Raw genomic sequence first — 18634 nt, 5'->3', positions numbered from 1 at the left:
AACTACGTCTGAACCTCGACTGATAGACGAGGTAAGGACGGACTGAGCAAAGGATGGCAAGGTATAAAAATCTTATGGCTAGGCGGTATGATGCAGCGGTGAAGCCAAGGCGATTCAACATAGGGGACCTCGTCCTAAAAAGGGTTTCCTTAGCAACAAAGAACCCAGCTCATGGGAAGTTGGGACCGAATTGGGAAGGCCCCTACAGAGTCGTCAACTGCAAAAGGCAAGGTTCCTATTACTTAGAAGCCCTTGATGGAAGGAGGTTGGAACATCCTTGGAATGTGGAACACTTGAGGAAGTATTACCAGTAGAATGACAGCCTGGACGAGCTCAGCAACTATATTATTATGTTATTTGGTGTGGCTTTATTATGTTAAATTTGTGGACGACATTATAGTTTATGTTTAAATAAAGGCATTAGCCCCTAAGGTGCCTGCCTCGTCTTTGAACAATACTTGTGATGTGAATGGTATTTGTGGAATGTACATACTGTTGTGTAATTCACTTACTCCCATACTACATTCGTTTGAGCTTTATCCTTAAAAACAAAATGGATACAGTTCTCTGAATACAGGGATACAATGACAAGCTTTCCTAAGGGAAAAGCATCAAGGCACTCTCGTCCAAATCAGAGGATGAAGCAAAGCCTTGAATCCCAAGCATACTCGTTCATAATATGGACGGGGTAAAGCACTACGTTTAATACGTGGGCAAAAATGCATAGACGAGTGTATATTAAGCCATGGACGAGATAAACGTTTGGCTATGTTTTAATCAAAGTTTGGCTTTTTGTTAAAACAGTCCAGGATATGGACGAGCACAATGAAGGCCTTAAAACTTCAAAGTTTGGCTTTTTGTTAAAACAGTCCAGGATATGGACGAGCACAATGAAGGCCTTAAAACTTCAAAGTTTGGCTTTTTGTTAAAACAGTCCGGGATATGGACGAGTACAATGAAGGCCTTAAAACTTCAAAGTTTGGTTTTTTGTTAAAACAATCCAGGCTATGGACGAGTGCAATGAAAGTCTTAAATCTAGTATAAAAATTAGCCAAGTCCATGAACAAGGCAGGCTGTTCTTATCATCTTTTAACAGGTCCTTGGACCAGTAATGTTGGCAGTTACCATTTCACAGGAATGAATTACATATAAAATTCTAATGAAAATGGTAGACAAATGCATATAAAAGATGGGCGAAGTCAAGCAAGCAAATAAAACTCGTCCATACATATGCCACGAAAATAACGTTGAATCAATGTATATCTAACGTTTAAAAAAAAAATCTTTGCAAAATAAACTTAAGACAATTGTTCAAAGCCTCGTCCTAAAACACGGACGAGGAAAGTGTACTGAAGTTACATAAGAGGCCCCAAAGTGGACCAAATAGAAATACATAAAAAGAAACTCTTTCAACTGGGGGAGAAACATTAGGGGCGTCCTGAGGAGGTAAGGTAGAGGCGTCATCTTCAACATTGATATCATCAGAGCCAGTCTGGACGAGGGAACTAGTAGCAGCAGCGTTTAGATTAAGGAGAATAGAACTGAAGTCAATATCAGGGAACCTCTCTACAGCTTCACTTCTAAAATCCTCAAACCCTGCTGCGTAGTTGGTGTCCAAGGCTTCAGTGTACTGTGTGGACGACTTAAACTCAGCCACTGCATCTTCCTTCGCGTTGGAAAGAAGGGCATCATATTCGTCATTCTTCTTCTGCAGGGCCTCAAGACGAGCGTCCTTCTCTGCAGCATTGGTTCGCAACTCTTCAACCAATGTCTGCAACTCCTTAACCTCCTCCGTGGTCTTGGCAGCCACTTCAGCCCATTGCCTCGTCTCAGCCTTCAGCTCCTTGACCCTCGTCTCTAGCAGGATCCTCGTCTTGTCCAACCCCGTTGCTTGCCTAGACGCAGCTATAAACTTTGACATGCCCTAAAAAAAATAATAAATAAATAAATAAATACATATAAAAAAAAATAAATAAAAGAGAGACGAGGAAGAAAAACAAATCGTTGCTCAAGACGAGGTAGGAGTATTACCTTAAAGAGATCATGAACACCAGAATGTTCAAAATCCTTAAGGGCCATATCGTAGCAAGCGTTTACATCTTTCTGTCACAGCATTCTTAAAGCGCTCCCAGGCCAAGTCCTCATTCTCGATGATATTGGAGGAGGCCGTCCTGGGAGGCTGAGACGGAGTTGACACAATCCTGGACAGAGTGGCCTGGGACGGGTGGTCTCGACTGGAGTGGACGAGTCCACATCAACCACCTGTACTGGCTGTTGAGACAAGGGAGGTTTGGTCACTTGAGTCGAGCTGGGCTTGGCTTTTTTGCCTCGACGACTGGGGAGATTTCCCAGGTCCAAGTTCCTTGACAAAGTTTTCCTTTTCTCCCCAGTCGTAGGACGAGTCTGAACATCGCCCTCAGGACGATCCCCCTCAATAGCCACGTCTTTCCCCTTGTTTCCCTTCATTGTTGCCATTCCTTTTTTACAAAAAAAGAGAGGAGATAAAAACACCTTTATAAACAAAACAAAACAAAGTACAAGGACGACAAGGAATAGAAACTAACTTCTCCTCACTGTGACCTCGTGAGCTTCGTCAGATGGATTAGGACCCAAACCCTACTTGGCAAGGCGTCTAAGTGATACCAAGGAATGAAAGTCCCTATCCACGTGAAGACGAGCTCTGTGGACACGGTCACAAAAAAACTTACTCAAAGACGGACGTTCAACAGCTGAAATAAAACATAATCCTGTTAGTTGGCCGTCAATATTAAAATAAATAAACTAATATAAAGACGAAATAAAAAGAAAGGGGAATAACTTACCTTCAGGACGAAGGTTTCCTAGGTCCCCAGTATAACGGCCAAACGAGTCCCGGCCAACGTCTATAGGATTTCCAGCCCAGAAGCCGGAGACGAAGAAAAATTCCGTCTTCCACTTTCTGTCAGACAAGGCCAAGGACTTGATCAACCTACAATCTTTACCCCTGGCTGTAAATTGGTGGAAGCCAGGGGATTGGTGTATCTCTGAAGGTTTGTAGCAGTAAAGGAACTCGTCCACAGTGAGAGGACGGTCCCTTCCAAATACTTCACCCCACAAAACTTGCATTGAGACGATTAGTCTCCATGCATTTGGGTTGAATTGACATATTCCTAAACCTAACCTAATTAACAACTCCCTAGTAAATGCGTTCAAAGGAAATCTTAAACCCCCCAAGAGGTAAGATTCATAAACGCCAACCCCGAAGCGAGGGTTGCAACACCATTCTCCTCGGACGGGTAACCTAGGGTTAAACTCGTCTGGGATTTGGTACCACTCCCTAAGGTTTCTGAGTCTCTGCTCGTCCGTCTTGGAGGGGATATCTATTGCACAACTGTACACAGTCACTTCCTCTTCATTTAAGGGGTTAGGACGAGGGGAACTAGAAGTACCAGCTTGAGACCCAGAGGCCTTCCTAAGCTGTTCCTGTAAAACTTCCACAGGAAGCCCAGGGACGCCAGAGATGTACTCCTCGTCCGTGGTGTTCCCCCCACTACTGTCACTACTACTAGAACTATTGTAACTACTCTCATCATTATATTCGTCTATAGCCTTGCCTATACTATCACTAGACGAGGAAAGAACAATATCTACCATCTTAACAGGAAAACTAAGGACGAGAAAAAGAAAAATACCTGGATCTAGGACGGATGAAGGCTATAGACGCGAGAAACTTCTAGATGAATATCTAAGACGAGGAAGGACAGGGAAAGAAATTTCAGAAATGAAGAGGGTACCGAAGGTATTCCACTATTTATAGGTAGCAAGCTCAGGCATCTGAAGCGACGTAGCCCAGTCATTAAGAGACACGTGGCAAACTCCTCGAGTAGATCAATCGATGAGATTTTTCCACCAACAAACTCTTGACACGTGGCACACCAAACTTCTGCTAATACACCCTATTTGTCTTAGGACGACCCAATGAACAAGGGGGCAACTGATGATGACATAAAACACCACCACTGAAAAATTGTTCATATGGCTCGTCTACAGGAAACAGAAGGATGGCACAGCCAAGTTGCCTCGTCCGTCCTTAAGGACGGACGAACAAGATCTCGTCCACCCCAAAGGACGGACGAGGAAGGCATGGCCATGCTAAGGCACGTCCACCCCTGGATATGGATGGACGAGCCAAGCATTCCTGACTTCACCAATAAGTCCAGACCTCCATTACTCGTACGGAGACACCGGTTCAGATGAAGCAACTTCTACGGAAGTTATGGAAGTTACCTCCGATTTTGATGAACTCCTCGACAATAGGAACGGTTATCAGAGAAAATAACCGTTCCATGTGCTATATAAACCCGATTCTACGTAGAGGTAAGGGATTCTGACTTTTTCATTTTGGAGAAGGAAACAAACACTTAGACATATTCCCTCTCTATTCCAGCCTTCTAACTTCATCATCGGAGGGTCTTAGGCCGGTCTCCACCGGTCTTACTCTGATTGAGTTTGGTTTTACAGGATTCAATTCTCGAGATTGTCAAAGTCTGAAGAGTTTCAACCCACTGATCTTCGAGGAGTTATCAGTATCATACTAATAAAAATACTTGCTTGAAGTGTCAATTGAGCTCTAAATTTATTATAGTAATACTATGTACACAACATTTTTTCATTATTTTTACAATAAATCTTAAATGACAAGTTATTATTAATGAATAAAAGATTTAGATCTTATAAAAAAAAAAAAAAAGAGTTTTGATTATTTATATTAGCTTTTGCAATTTTTTTTTGTTTATTTTAGCGCAAAAACTTTTTTTTTCTTAATTTACACACTTACTATTCAAAACATGCACCTCAAATTATTTATTTGACATATTATATTTCATTAAAAAATTAACTTTTCTTTATTTTTTTAATTGTTTCTTTTTTTTCATATACAATAACCATCATCTACTCTATTTCTTCATCATCTAGATACATAAAAAAAAAAATTAAAAAAAATTAAAAATTAAATGTAAAATGAATAGTGACAATGTAAATTTACACAATTTTTGTAAGTATTTTTACTCAACTTTACATTAATTAATCTGGGTGAATTTTTAGTTTTTAGAGAAAGTTTCAACTTATAGCGTCCAAATCTGATGATAATTATTTATCATTAAACTAAGACATTAATCGATTTTTTATGTAAACAAAGATTGAATCCCAAATCTCTTATTCAACTATAAGAGACTTTACTAGTTGAACTAACTGATACCCACGAATTTTTAGTTTTTAGTTTTTTTTTTTTTTTGGTGGAGAAACATGAATTTTTAGCTTGATTGGCTACATTTTGTTCCCTTTTATATTATACAAGCTTTAATACTAGTGCTCTATTGTCACTGCTGATTCGCTGAACCAAAAATTTGGTGGGAAAATACTGTAACAACTCTTATTAAAAAAAGTGAAAATATTTAAAAACTATATAAAACCGAAATCGGAAAAAAGAAAAAGAAAAAAGAAATCTTGGCTTGTTTGTTAGGAAAAAAGAAAAAGAAAAAAGAAATCTTGGCTTGTTTGTTAGGAAAAAAGAAAATACAAGAAAAGAACTTCATGGAATGTCTGAAACCGAAATAGTCTCTCTATGTGACTTGTACATTCCTAGATATGGATAGTGACAGTCATAGTGATAGTCCTACCCCTCTGTATCTCTCGGTGTGGGTTTCGGCGACGGGTTTAATAAAGGTGAGTCAATATATATATATATATATATTGCAATATTAGAGAGACTTTTGATTCATTTTCCCATCACCCAAACTAGGGTTTAGGGTTTATCTAGCTTAGATGCGATTTTGTTGTTGTTATTGGTTCTTTGAATTTCTGATAGTTGAAAATAGTTTTGCTGAATTTCCTTTTGCACACTGTATTATTCACTCACTGCAGGTTTGAGATTCCTCTTGTTATAACTTCCGTATATTTCGTTTTTCCGCACTAAAAATGTCAATATCTTTGTAAACTCCTCTCAAGTAGTAACAATGGCTGGACTAAGGGTTACCCTTTTGAGATTGCTGCATAATTCGGCCAATCCCTTTTCAAAAATGCAATCTTTTCGATCATGCAATAACTCTGACATGAGAATTTCTTCATCATTGCAAGCTTTTGTGAAAGAATCAGAGTCCCCTGAAACTTTGACAAATACCCATTTTAAAACACTGGGTTCTCAGTCTCTTCTTTATACCCAATGTTACAAGACCAAACCCATTACTGCATTTTCACCTACCTTGTCGAATTTGCACCTCCTACATAATAGCCCTCTTATTTTGATCAGCCCCTTTTCAAATTATCGGTCATATTCATGGTCTTCTGGTAGCAAAGCTGATAAAGCTGGAGTTCCCACTGCTTCTGGTGCAAGTGGAGTGGATGGTAGTGATAATGATGTTTTTGGAAGTGATTTTGTTGATAAGGTTAAAGATGCTTGGCAGACTGCAGTTGATGCGGGAACTTATACTGTGCAAAAGGCTAAAGAAGCTTCTGATGAACTGATCCCCTATACTCATCAATTACTTGATTCACATCCCTATCTGAAAGATGTAATTATTCCATTTGGTGGTACTTTAGCTGGTACTATATTGGCTTGGTTGGTTATGCCTAGGCTTTTGAGGAGATTTCACAAGTATGCTACGCAAAGCCCTGCTGCTTCACCACCTGGAAGCGTCTCTTGGGAGCAAGTTCCATACGAAAGAACTATTTGGGGTGCTTTGGAGGATCCAGTGCGATATCTAATTACCTTTATGGCATTTTCTCAAATGTTAGTGGTTCCAGGTTCAAGATATGTCTTCTAATCATATTTTCATTTGCATTTTGTATCATGTGTTTTATTTTGTAGCATAATCATGATGACTTTGATGTTCAGGGTTGTAATGGTCGCACCAACCACTATGGCATCACAGTACCTTGGACAGGCATGGAGGGGTGCAATTATTCTTTCATTTATATGGTTTTTGCATCGATGGAAGTCAAATGTGTTTACTCGTATGTTGGCAACTCAGAGTGCGGTGGGTATTGATAGGGACAAGTTGCTGGCTTTTGACAACCTTTCATCTGTTGGTCTATTTGTGATTGGTATAATGGCTTTAGCTGAGGCTTGTGGGGTTGCTGTGCAATCTGTTCTGACTGTTGGTGGCATAGGAGGTGAGTGTTAGCTGTCTATATGTTATGTTCTTTGTTTCCAATTCATATATGATAATTTGCAGGATCTTATAGTAAATATAATAAATCAGCATAAAATAAACTTAAGTTTTGGTTACTATAACCTCTATGTCATCTCTCTCTCTCTCTCTCTCTCTCTCTCTCTCTCTCTCTCTCTCTATATATATATATATATAGTTATAAGTACTATAGTCTATAACCTTTATGTCTCTTATACTTGATCAACTGTTGTTTTGGAAATGCTACAGCTTTCTAACATGCACATTATAATCTTCTGGTTTTCAGACAATAGTTTGAAGTGACACGTGTCCAGAGGGTTTGGAACCCATGACTTAAAACCTCTGCCCTATTCTTAAAGGGGGAGGTGCCATTTGAGCTGGAACTCATTGGCATTTGGCGACTCTATATCTTTCTATGTCTCTGATGTGTCGCAGGCATTACTGCATTGTAATTGGCTTGCTTACACGTTGGATGTGCCTCTTCTCTTATGCATCTCTCTGTTGTGAAATTTGGCAGTTAATAACTGACAATTCATTAAATTTGGAAAAGAAAACCATTTTTTGGAATGGTAGTAATTCTTGTTCTTAAGTCTTTGTGAGCGTTGCTCTAAATATTTAATACCTTATGCAATTATGCAGGAGTTGCTACTGCTTTTGCTGCCAGAGATATCCTTGGGAATGTACTCAGTGGGTTAGCTTTGCAGTTTTCAAAGCCATTTTCACTTGGAGATAAAATAAAAGTATCATCTTGAATTCTTCTTTAGTGCACATAGAATTCATTGATCTCATTTAATTTCTTTCAGAAGGCAAAACTGTTTTCTCAAGCATACCCTTTCTGTCATTTTATTAAGAAAACATGCACTGACTCCAATTGAACTTTCTTAATTTGCAGAACCGACTTGAACACAGATTTAAATATGGTTATCCACTTAAATGCTCTGTCTCTACTTAAAAACATAAGTTCCCTGGATGTCCTGATTCAAAATTTCAAAATTTGATACCTGAATTTATTAATTTAGAGATTTTTGTTTGGTGAATGCTTTCCAACTCTGTTTTTGATGCATTAGAGTATAAGAGAGAATAGTTTGACAATTATTACTAAATGGCTCATCACAAGATAAATGAGGATATATAGTTTTTGCCTGGTCACAGTTCAACCCATGATTTTAATTATTTATTTGGTCATCACATCTTTCGTAGAATGCAAATGTGTAATCTTTCGGCAATCTGTATAATGTTTTTTTGGTCATTTGTCTGCAGAGTAGAAGAGAATCTATATTTTTGGAACATTTGTTATAACAACCTTGGGCAACTCTGTATATATTTGAGTGATATATCTAATTTTATCTTTTCACTTATTTGATACATACATTTTCCTTCTCATTTGGAGTTGTTGACAAATTTACGTTTTGCAGGCTGGTAATGTAGAAGGCCAAGTGGTGGACATGGGACTCACTACCACATCACTATTAAATGCTGAAAAGTTTCCAGTCATAGTTCCAAATTCTCTTTTTTCCAGTCAGGTGGGTGCTTTTTCTTGTTTTCCTTTCTTTTCTTTTTTTTTTGACAGGTAAGAAAAAATATATTCAAAAACTGCTAGATGCAAATTAGCACCAGCATATCAAAAGTACAAAAAAAAAAAAAAAAAAAAAAAAAAAAAAAAAAAAACTTAAATTACAAAGAAAGAGAGCTAAGGAATAGAGGAAGAGAGTCACTAGATATGAGTCCCCAAGCCCTAGCCCAATCAAGCAGAGAACCAGAAAAAATCGCAAGCATTTGGTCCTCAGATCTATCCAAATCCTCAAATGTCCGCCGATTGCGTTCCTTCCAAATACACCACATCAAACACAACGGAACTAAGTTCCAAATGAAAGATGAACGCTTCCCCAACCAATTCCACCAACTAAATAGAAAATCTGACACCGTACATGAGGGAACCCATGAAATCCCAAAAGTCCTAAAGACAAAACTCCACAGCCGATAAGCCTTTCCACAATGTAACAACAAATGATCCACGGTCTCACCACAGCAACGACACATAATACACCAGTCAACAAAATCAAAGCCTCTAAACCGCAAGTTATCACCCGTGAGGATCCTATCCCAAGCGGCTGTCCAAATAAAGAAAGAAACACGCCGGGGTGCCTTAACCTTCCAAATACATTTCCATGGAAAAACAATGGAAGAAGAGCCATGTAACTTATGATAGTATGAGCGGATAGTAAAATTTCCGTTTTTAGTCAACTTCCATCTCAATCGATCACCATCAGTCCCTAAAGGTAAATTGGCTGCCAAGAATCGAAAGAAATCAACCACTACAGCTGCCTCCCAATCATTAGGACCTCGATTAAAATGAACATCCCAAGTTCTCCCATCTCTTGCTCCTTGACATATCAAAGATGATTCTACGGAAGCCTCTCTGTTTGCAGCAAAATTGTACAAGACAGGAAAAACCAATTGGAGAGAAAGATCTCCACACCACCTGTTTGTCCAAAATTTCACTCTATCCCCCACCCCAATCTTATACTGAACATTTTTTTTTGAAAACTTCCCAGCCCTTCCGGATGCTTCTCCACAAACCACAACCATGAGCACCCCTACCCAACTTAGAGGTCCACCCCCCCATTCTGCCCCAAATTTCAAAGCTATCACCCTCCTCCAAAGCCTATTCTCCTCAGTCCCAAAACGCCAAAGCCACTTTCCTAGCAAGATTTTATTGAAAGTAGTCAATTTCCTAATACCCAAGCCACCATTAGCAATAGGCATACACACCTTATCCCAACCCAATAAATGAGTCTTAGGGTCTCCTCACAGGAAGTCCCTTTGGAGCTTCTCAATTTTGTTTGCCACATGTGTAGGGATGGTGAATAGAGATAAAAAATAAGTGGGAAGGTTGGATAGAGTGCTTTTAAGCAATGTCATCCTTCCTCCTTTCGACAAATACAACTTCTTCCACCCAACTAGCTTCTGTTCGATTTTTTCCAAAATAGGGTTCCAAATAGAGGGGGACTTATGGGACGCTCCTAACGGCATACCAAGATAAGTCATTGGCAAGGTCCCAACCCTACAACCCAAAATCTCTGCCAAAGCATGCACATTATTTCCTTCTTTTTTCTCTCTCTGCAACTTGTCAAGTGCATTATCATTACACCACACTTATGCATGGACAGATAAAACTGAAAGCTATAAATTGTGATGATCTTAGGCACTGTTGAATCATATAATCGGTCTATATACTGATCAATGCCTTCTAGTGCTAATGGATCCATGATTTGGACCTGACACTTAAATTGAGGGTCTTCAAGTTCCCTCATATTAACCAAGTTTAGTCCATTTCTACTTGTATTTTTGATGAATGGTACACTATTCTTTTGAGCATTTATCCTTTCAACCGGTGGGTATTCCCTGGGAAGATGGACCTTGAATGCCTACTAGAATTTGATACACAATCTAGCTTGCAATCAATTGACCAATTTGCAAATTACTTCGCCATTACTGTTGGAAGTAGTTCCTTTGGTGTTTTTTTTTTTTTTTTTTCTGAGTTAAAAGATCATGAATTCTATCAGTATTATTTTCTGGAAATGACTTTCCTAAGTCACCATATTGTTATGAGGACTGCTGTTTTTAAAGAAGGTTCCTTAGATAGTGAATCACCTCTTGTTAAAAAATTTATAAAACAACCCCTGCAAAGTATTAACAGTTAAAGAAGTAATCAATGCTGATACAGTTGGTGATTGCAAGAGTATAAAAAAGGAGATCTATTGATTTGGTAATATCTTATATAGCATCATGTGGTTATGTGACTTACTTGTTTGGATTCTTTGCCACTCATGGGTACTACCACAGATATGCCAATAAATTGTTGTCCTATGTTTATTAATTATCTGTATAGCGCTCTTTTGCATACATTCTTTTTGCAATACTTCATTATGGCTAAATTCTCCAATGATCATTATGATATGCGTACAATTATTTTGGTATCTTGTCTATAAATATTTGATGGTCCATTTTCAATCTAAATTGCATTTGTTCCTGAATCATGTGCGTGCACTCAGTCTTAGATGTTTTGCACATAATAGTGATATACTCTTTACATGAAAAAAAAGGTGATATATCCTCTCTCTCTCTCTCTCTCTCTCTCTCTCTCTCACACACACACACACACACACACACACAAACAAACACAACACATACAGACAAGCCCTTGCATGGACGCTCATACATGCCTATCAAATGGCTGTTATTTATTATTATTGTTTAGACAGTGTTCTTATTTATCTGCTTCAGTATATCATCATTTACCATAACTTTTGGCTATGAGAATGTTAGTATCTGTCTTGTAAAATTTGTAGGTGATTGTGAACAAGTCACGTGCCCAATGGCGTGCCATGGTCACCAAGATCCCCTTGCAAGTTGATGATTTGGACAAGATTCCCCTTATAACAAATGATGTAAAGAGTATGCTAAGATTGAACTCGAAAGTTTTCCTGGGGATGGAGGCCCCTTATTGTTTCCTCTCTCGAATTGAAAGTTCTTTCGCTGAATTAACCCTTGGATGCAATCTCAAACATATGGTAAATTTTTACACCATCACCATTTCACTTTGTTGGTAAACGAATTATGGTACTAGAAAGCTTTTGTTTGTCCCTTTTAATAATGAAAATTACTTTTAACGCATGTCCTAAGTTCCACATAACTTGATGAATTAGGAATCAAAAAAACATACAAGCAAAAGAAAAAGGAAAACAGTTTGAATCTTTCTTTCAGATTAGATATGATGTAGGCTTTTCAGATAAAACCATAATGTTCTCAGTCTATTAATTTTGTTCTGCTTTAGTATCTGGCTAGGAGTTTTTAATACCATATTTATGTTACACATTAGAATGCATGGCTAAATCAGGTCGTTTCTAACTGTCGCATTTGAAGTTGTTGTATTAGCATGAGTAGCTGAGCTTGATTTATGTTCAGATAGCTGTTGTCAAATTCCAAATCATGCAACATATTTATCAGTTCAGCCTTTGGTTTATTTTGTCTGATGAATATGGAAATAGAAAAGTTTCATCTTGGATTATTTGGCACTTTGGTTCTTTGAATTAAATGAACTGTTTATTTTTCTCTTAATCTTTTAGGTGTTCATTTATTGAAAAACTGCAAATTTAGTTCAATATTTTAGGGGGCCTTTTTGGCTAGGCACAAATTTTAAATAATGTATTTGGGAAATAAGGAAATGACAATGAACTCCAAACTTTTGAATAAAGTGACTGTTCCCTCACTAACTTTTGTGATAAACGTAATAGATATGATGAATTTTGATGCCAGTGCAAAAATGGTGAAATTGGCAACTATGTTCCTTGAATACATTGAGGATTTTGATGCCTAGAAGTTAATAATAAGTTGGCCTTTGTGGTATTTATATTTCAATCTAAATTTTGTTTCAAAATTTTCATTTGACTTTGGAGTATGTGGAATGCATCTTGTATTTTTTAATTTATTTTATCAGTAAGTTAATAGCTTTATTAATAGAAAAAGAAGATAGAAAGGCCGAGCACTAAGTACACAGAGAGTATACTAAGGACACACAAGAAAAAGAAAACAAAAGAAACTGGCAGCTCAATAACTTAGACCGTATAATATGAGTAAATTGTGTCTAATATTAATATGTAGACTGTTTTAGTATTTTATTTGCATCTAACATTAATATTGTTTAGTAAATTGTGTCTTGGATTGTCTTAGACTACATGGTAAGTTGTCTTGGAAACTATCTAGTATTTATTATGTGTCTTTGACTTCCAATCTTTGTATTCATTTTATACATATCACTCATCAAAAGGTATTCTCTTATAAAATATCAATGAAAATATGAGTTAGGTAGACTATCTCTTACAAAAAAAACTTTGATTATTCCTAGAATTACTCCCTTGTTCTGCCTTTTTAGGGTTTATCTTCTGTTTTACAGCAAAGCTATCAACTTTGCTGCCTTATTAGGACTGAATGAGTAGGTAGCAGAGCATTAATCGATCCATGGATTTAGGTTGAAAGATATTAAACTTCAACTTTAAGTTTATATTTCTAGGACTTGATGAAGTAGATGTTTGTATGGGAATTTCTAAAAGGAATCTCTTTATTTCTAGGGCTTTCTAAGAAGAGTAAGAAGTGAAAAGAATTAAAATCCTATTGTTCAAGTTTCTGACAAAAAGGTATTTTCATTTTTTTTTTTTTTTTTTTTCCATCTCTTGACTTAGAGATTGATTGGGATTCACCTCCTATCTAGGACAAGGAGATTCTAGATGATCTTATGTCTCAATCTTTTATAGTCTATAAAAACGTTTCAATTGTTCAAGAATCTCTAGAGCTAAAAGGGTGAAATTGGCAATTGAGTTGCTTGAATACATTGGGGACTTTTTTTTTTTTTTTTTTGAGAATGAATACATTGAGGATTTTGATACCTAGAAATCAATAATAAGTTGGCCTCTGTGGTATTAGTGTTGCTATTTTCAGTTTTGATTTGAAAATTGTGTTTGACCATCTAGTTAGTGAAGTATGTGAGAATGTGTCTAGTATTCGTATTATTTATTAAGTTGTGTCTTGGTGTGTCTTAGACTACTTCATAAGCAGTCTTGGAAACTATTTTCTATTTATTGTGTGTTCTCGACTAGTCAATCTTTGTAATCCCGTATAAATATTAATGATAACTATTCAAGTTTTTTTTTGAGAGAGGTCAGTTCGAGAAAAGTTTAAATGCAACCTTTATCTCTTTGATTCCCAAAAAGTTAGATGCAACAGAGGTGAAAGATTTTCGGCCTATTAGTTTGATAGGGGGGGTTTACAAAATTATTGCTAAAGTATTGGCTAATAGGTTGAAAGAGGTGATCGGGGATGTTATTTCGGAGTCTCAAAATGCTTTTGTTAAGAATAGGTAGATTCTAGACTCATGTCTCATTGCAAATGAATGTTTGGACAGTAGGTTGAGATCAGGAATTCCGGGGGTGTTATGCAAGTTGGATGTGGAGAAGGCTTATGATCATGTGAACTGGGGTTTCCTAATGTATATGCTTGAGCGGCTTGGGTTCCCAAAAAAATGGAGAAAATGGATTTTTTACTGTTTATCCATGGTCAAATTCTCAATTCTGATGAATGGAGCTCCATATGGTTTCTTTGAGAATTATAGAGGCTTATGACAAGGTGATCCTTTGTCTTCATTATTATTTGTTGTTGTTATGGAGGCAGTTAGCAAAATGATAGATAAGGCGGTAACGGGAGGTCAATTGTTCGGATTTAGTGTGGGTACCTCCACAGGTGATCACTTATAGGTATCTCATCTTCTTTTGCAGATGATACGTTGGTTATGTGCGATGCTGATATAGACCAGATGCTATTTTTACGCTTGATTTTGTCATGGGTTGAGATTGTATTGGGATTGAAAATTAATTTGGATAAGTCTGAACTAGTTCCTGTGGGAGTGGTTCCAAATTTTGAGATGCTAGTAGATGAGTTGGGTTGTAAGCAGGGCTCACTTCCTATGAAATATTTAAGCCTTCCATTGGGTGCAAAATGGAAAGATAGAGTATTTTGGAATCCCATCATTGAGAAGGTGGAAAGGAGGTTAGCAGGATGGAAAAGATTATATCTATCCAAAGGGGGGAGACTTACTCTCATAAAAAGTACTCTATCCAATTTACCTACTTATCTCCTTTCTCTTTTTCCAATTCTAGCATATATAGCATATCGTATAGAACAACTTCAACGGAATTTTCTTTGGGGTGGTCTGGGAGATGTTTCTAAACGTCATTTGGTGAATTGGTCCAAGGTATGCTCTCCTATCTAGTATGGGGGTCTAGCAATTCGAAACTTGAGATACTTTAATGAAGCATTATTGGGAAAATAGTTGTGGAGATTTGGGTATGAGAGAGAGGCGCTATGGAGAAGGGTTATAAGGGCTAAATATGGAGCTGAGGAGGGAGATTGGTGCTCTAATTCTGTTCTAGGCTCCTACGGGGTGAGTTTATGGAAAACTATCAATAGTGATTGGTCTACTTTTTCTTGCTACATTCAGTTTCAGATTGGAGATGGGACTAGAGTGAAATTTTGGCATGATATTTGGTGTGGGGATAATCCTTTGAGTATGTGTTTTCCAATTTATTCAAAATCAGTAATGATAAGGAGGCATATGTGGCCGATCTCATGCAGTTTCCTAATGGGGTTCTTTTTTGGGACTTAGAATTCCTGCGAGAAACTAATGATAGGGAATCAAATTCTTTGTATGTTTTTTGGAATGTTATATATGGAGTCTCATTGAGAGGTATTGGTGAGGATAAGATGTGTTGGACACCTGCTAAGAGCAAGGGTTTTGAGGTAAGCAATTACTATCAGGCTTTGTTAGGTGTATGTACTCAATCCTTCCCTTGGAGAAGTATTTGGAAGCAAAAGGTTCCTTCCAAAGTTGCATTTTTTTGTTTGGACTGTAGCTTTAGGAATGATCTTGACTATTGATAATTTACGTAAGAAGGTGTTGATTCTAGATTGGTGTTATATGTGCAAAAGTAATGGAGAATCATAAGAAGGTGTTAATTCTAGATTGGTGTTATATGTGCAAAAGTAATGGAGAATCAGTAGACCATATTTTACTACATTGACCTATTGTTTATGAGTCGTGGTCTATGGTGTTCACCTTGTTTGGTATCCTCTAGGCAATGCCAAAGATTGTAGTTAAGCTCCTTGCTTGTTGGCAAGGAAATTTTGGTCATCATCGTAATGGTGTTATTTGGATGGTTGTCCCTCATTGTTTGATGTGATGCATTTGGCGAGAGAGAAACAACTGGTGTTTTGAAGATTTTGAAAGGACTATAGCTTATTTAAAACTTTTCTTCTTTAAAACTCTATCGGACTGGATGTCTATCATAGGAAGTCATTCTATTTCTTTGGTCTATGATTTGATAAATGCTTGTAATTTATGTATTTGATTATGTTGGTCCCCGGCTGTATACTTCCTGTATACTCAGGTGACTCATTATTAAGTTCTTGAATAAAATTTCCTTTACTTATCAAAAATATGTATATATATATATATATATATTAATGATAATATTGAAAATATGAGGAAGATAGACCATACTAGTGATAGACTATCTTTTACAGAAAACTTTACTGGAAAATTACATTTTAAACCATACAGTCTAGGGCTTGTAACAAATTAAACCTTAAAATTTCAAAAGTAACAAATTAAACCCTTATGTTTCACAAAGTAACAAATTAAACCCTATAGTTTCAAAAGTAACAAATTAAACCCGAAGTTTTAAAAAAACTGTCAAGGTGCAACCTAGTGGTTAAAGGCTTAGAATTTATTGTAGACCCAAACATTATGGGTTTGATCCCTACTAGGACTTTTCCTGGATTACATGATGCATGATTTTGGCAAGTAGGGTTGTGTATTCATGGTTTACTCCCTAGTCCAAAGGGCCTTGCCTTAGTAAGGTTCCACATCATCAAAAAAAAAAAGTTTTAAAAAGTAACAAATTAAAACTTACCCATTTAAGTGAAATCTCATTGTGTTTGGAATTTAATACGGATAGAAGGTTTAATTTGTTACTTTTGAAAATATTGGGTTTAATTTTTAATTTTTGGAAGCTCAGGGTTTAATTTGTTACTTTTGAAAATGTACAGTTTAATTTGTTTTTTTTTTTTTTTTTTTTTTTTGGTAAACTACAGTTTAATTTGTTACTCTTAAAACTATTGGGTTCCCTAAACTATAGGGATTAAAATATTATTTCCCAAACTTTAATTATTTCTGGGATTACTCAATTTTTAACCTTTTGGGCTTTATCAAAGAAATATTAGTTTGCGCTTTAGTTGTCTATTTTTCCAAAAACTAGGTCAACTGAGCTGCTTAATTGGGTTACTCAAAAAAAAAAAAAAAAAAATTGCTTAATCAGGCAATTTAAGGCCAAAGTAAGTATTTAATCATGTTTGTTATGCTAATCACAAATTCTGTAAAACTTTGAGGGTCACTATTGTTTCCTTACACCTGGATATTTGATTAGTGTACCTGATGTTTGGGTCATCTCCCTTCCTAAGAATTTTACTGTGTTTTGGTATTTTGTTTATTTATGAATGTCGCTTATTTACTATATAAAAAATGTTTGTGTATAGAGCAAAGATGAATTGCACTCTACGGAACAGGATCTTCTTCTGCAGTCTGTCCAGATAATTAAGAAGCACGGTGCTAGACTGGGTAGCACCTGGCAGGATACGACCGGTCAGTGATATGGCAAATTATAAAAAGAGAAAAGAAAAAGGAATCTTTTATGCAGGTATTGGATTGTTGTTTCTCTGTCTGCTAACTTTACTTGGCGAATGTGAATATTTACAGAAATGAATCATGCAGTTTAAGATATGAAAAAATGAGTTGTGATGCAATGTCCAGTTTTCTCTCCTTTTTTGGTCTAGATGTAATGCTTCATATCATGATTTTATGCTTTTGTGTAAAAAAAGAGAGCTGTTCATTTATAAAATGAAATGTGGAACTGATTATATTCTTGTAAAGACATGATGCTCGCACTTTCTATGGTGTGATGCTTGCTCAAAGTTGACAAAATTGGAAGTTCAATTTATTATATTTTTTCATCATTTGTTTTAAATTTGAGTGTTCCCCATCCCTTCCCAATAACAATTGGTAACAAGTTGTTTCTTGCAATGGTAGATCACCATTTAGATACATACAGTCAATAGAATCATTTTTACAAAGTATTTTTCCTTCTTTCTTCTTCTTCATTCTTCTTTGGCTTTTTTTTTCCCAATCTTTTAACAATATATCTTTTGGGTCTAAGGCATGGTGGTTGTTGTTGTTATTGTTGTAATATTGACAATTTATCATCTTTACTCTTGATTTTGAAAATTTAATTACAGAAATAGCATTGCAGGTCCCATGTTCGTGGGTAATTTTAACGACTCAGTGAGGCTTGCAATTTTCAATTATCCAATTGGTCATTGATTAATAAAATATTTATTGAAAGATTGAATATGAAACTTCCATATTCAGAAAGGAAAGCTCTCAGTTTGTGACTCTTCCATTGGTTGTGATTTTTCATCTAATGTTTCTCAAAAACCATTTTTACGGATATGTCTATGTCCAAAAAAAAAAAAAAAATCTCTCCTCAATTCTCTTAAGTGTTCACTCCCTGAGTCCCATCCTTCTACCTAAAAGTCTTCCATTCAAATGTTGGCTAACAATGGTAATCATGGTTGTTAGGATCTTGAGCTGGATCATAGGATCATACAAAATTGCGATCCTGCGCCAAACTTACACGATTCAATTACAAATACATTAATTGGGCCTTTTCTTGTTATTAGTCCTTTATTGTGAACTCATGCAAAATGAAAAGGATTTGCTACCTGGTCCATAAAGTTCACAAAATGAAAGGGATGTGAAGCTTTTAAAGTAAACCCCATTTCCTTCCATTCCCAATGGGCTA

General features: G+C 36.5%; 1 protein-coding gene across 1 annotated transcript; it reads left to right on the top strand.

The window, feature by feature from the left end:
- The first annotated feature begins 5481 nt into the window (after nt 1-5481).
- Nucleotides 5482-17784, top strand: LOC112008987 (mechanosensitive ion channel protein 1, mitochondrial). Its single transcript, XM_065762421.1, has 7 exons — nt 5482-5703; nt 5902-6766; nt 6872-7149; nt 7806-7906; nt 8582-8689; nt 11519-11740; nt 17313-17784. Exons 2-7 carry the CDS (start codon nt 5994-5996, stop codon nt 17424-17426), a joined length of 1596 nt encoding a protein of 531 aa, XP_065618493.1. The 5' UTR covers nt 5482-5703; nt 5902-5993; the 3' UTR covers nt 17427-17784.
- The last annotated feature ends 850 nt before the right edge of the window (nt 17785-18634 follow it).

Source organism: Quercus suber, unplaced genomic scaffold (genome assembly GCF_002906115.3).
Source record: "Quercus suber isolate HL8 unplaced genomic scaffold, Cork oak 2.0 scaffold_457, whole genome shotgun sequence".
Lineage (NCBI taxonomy): Eukaryota > Viridiplantae > Streptophyta > Magnoliopsida > Fagales > Fagaceae > Quercus > Quercus suber.
The sequence above is the reverse complement of the archived record's forward strand: the minus strand, read 5'-3'. Positions and strand labels throughout refer to the sequence as shown.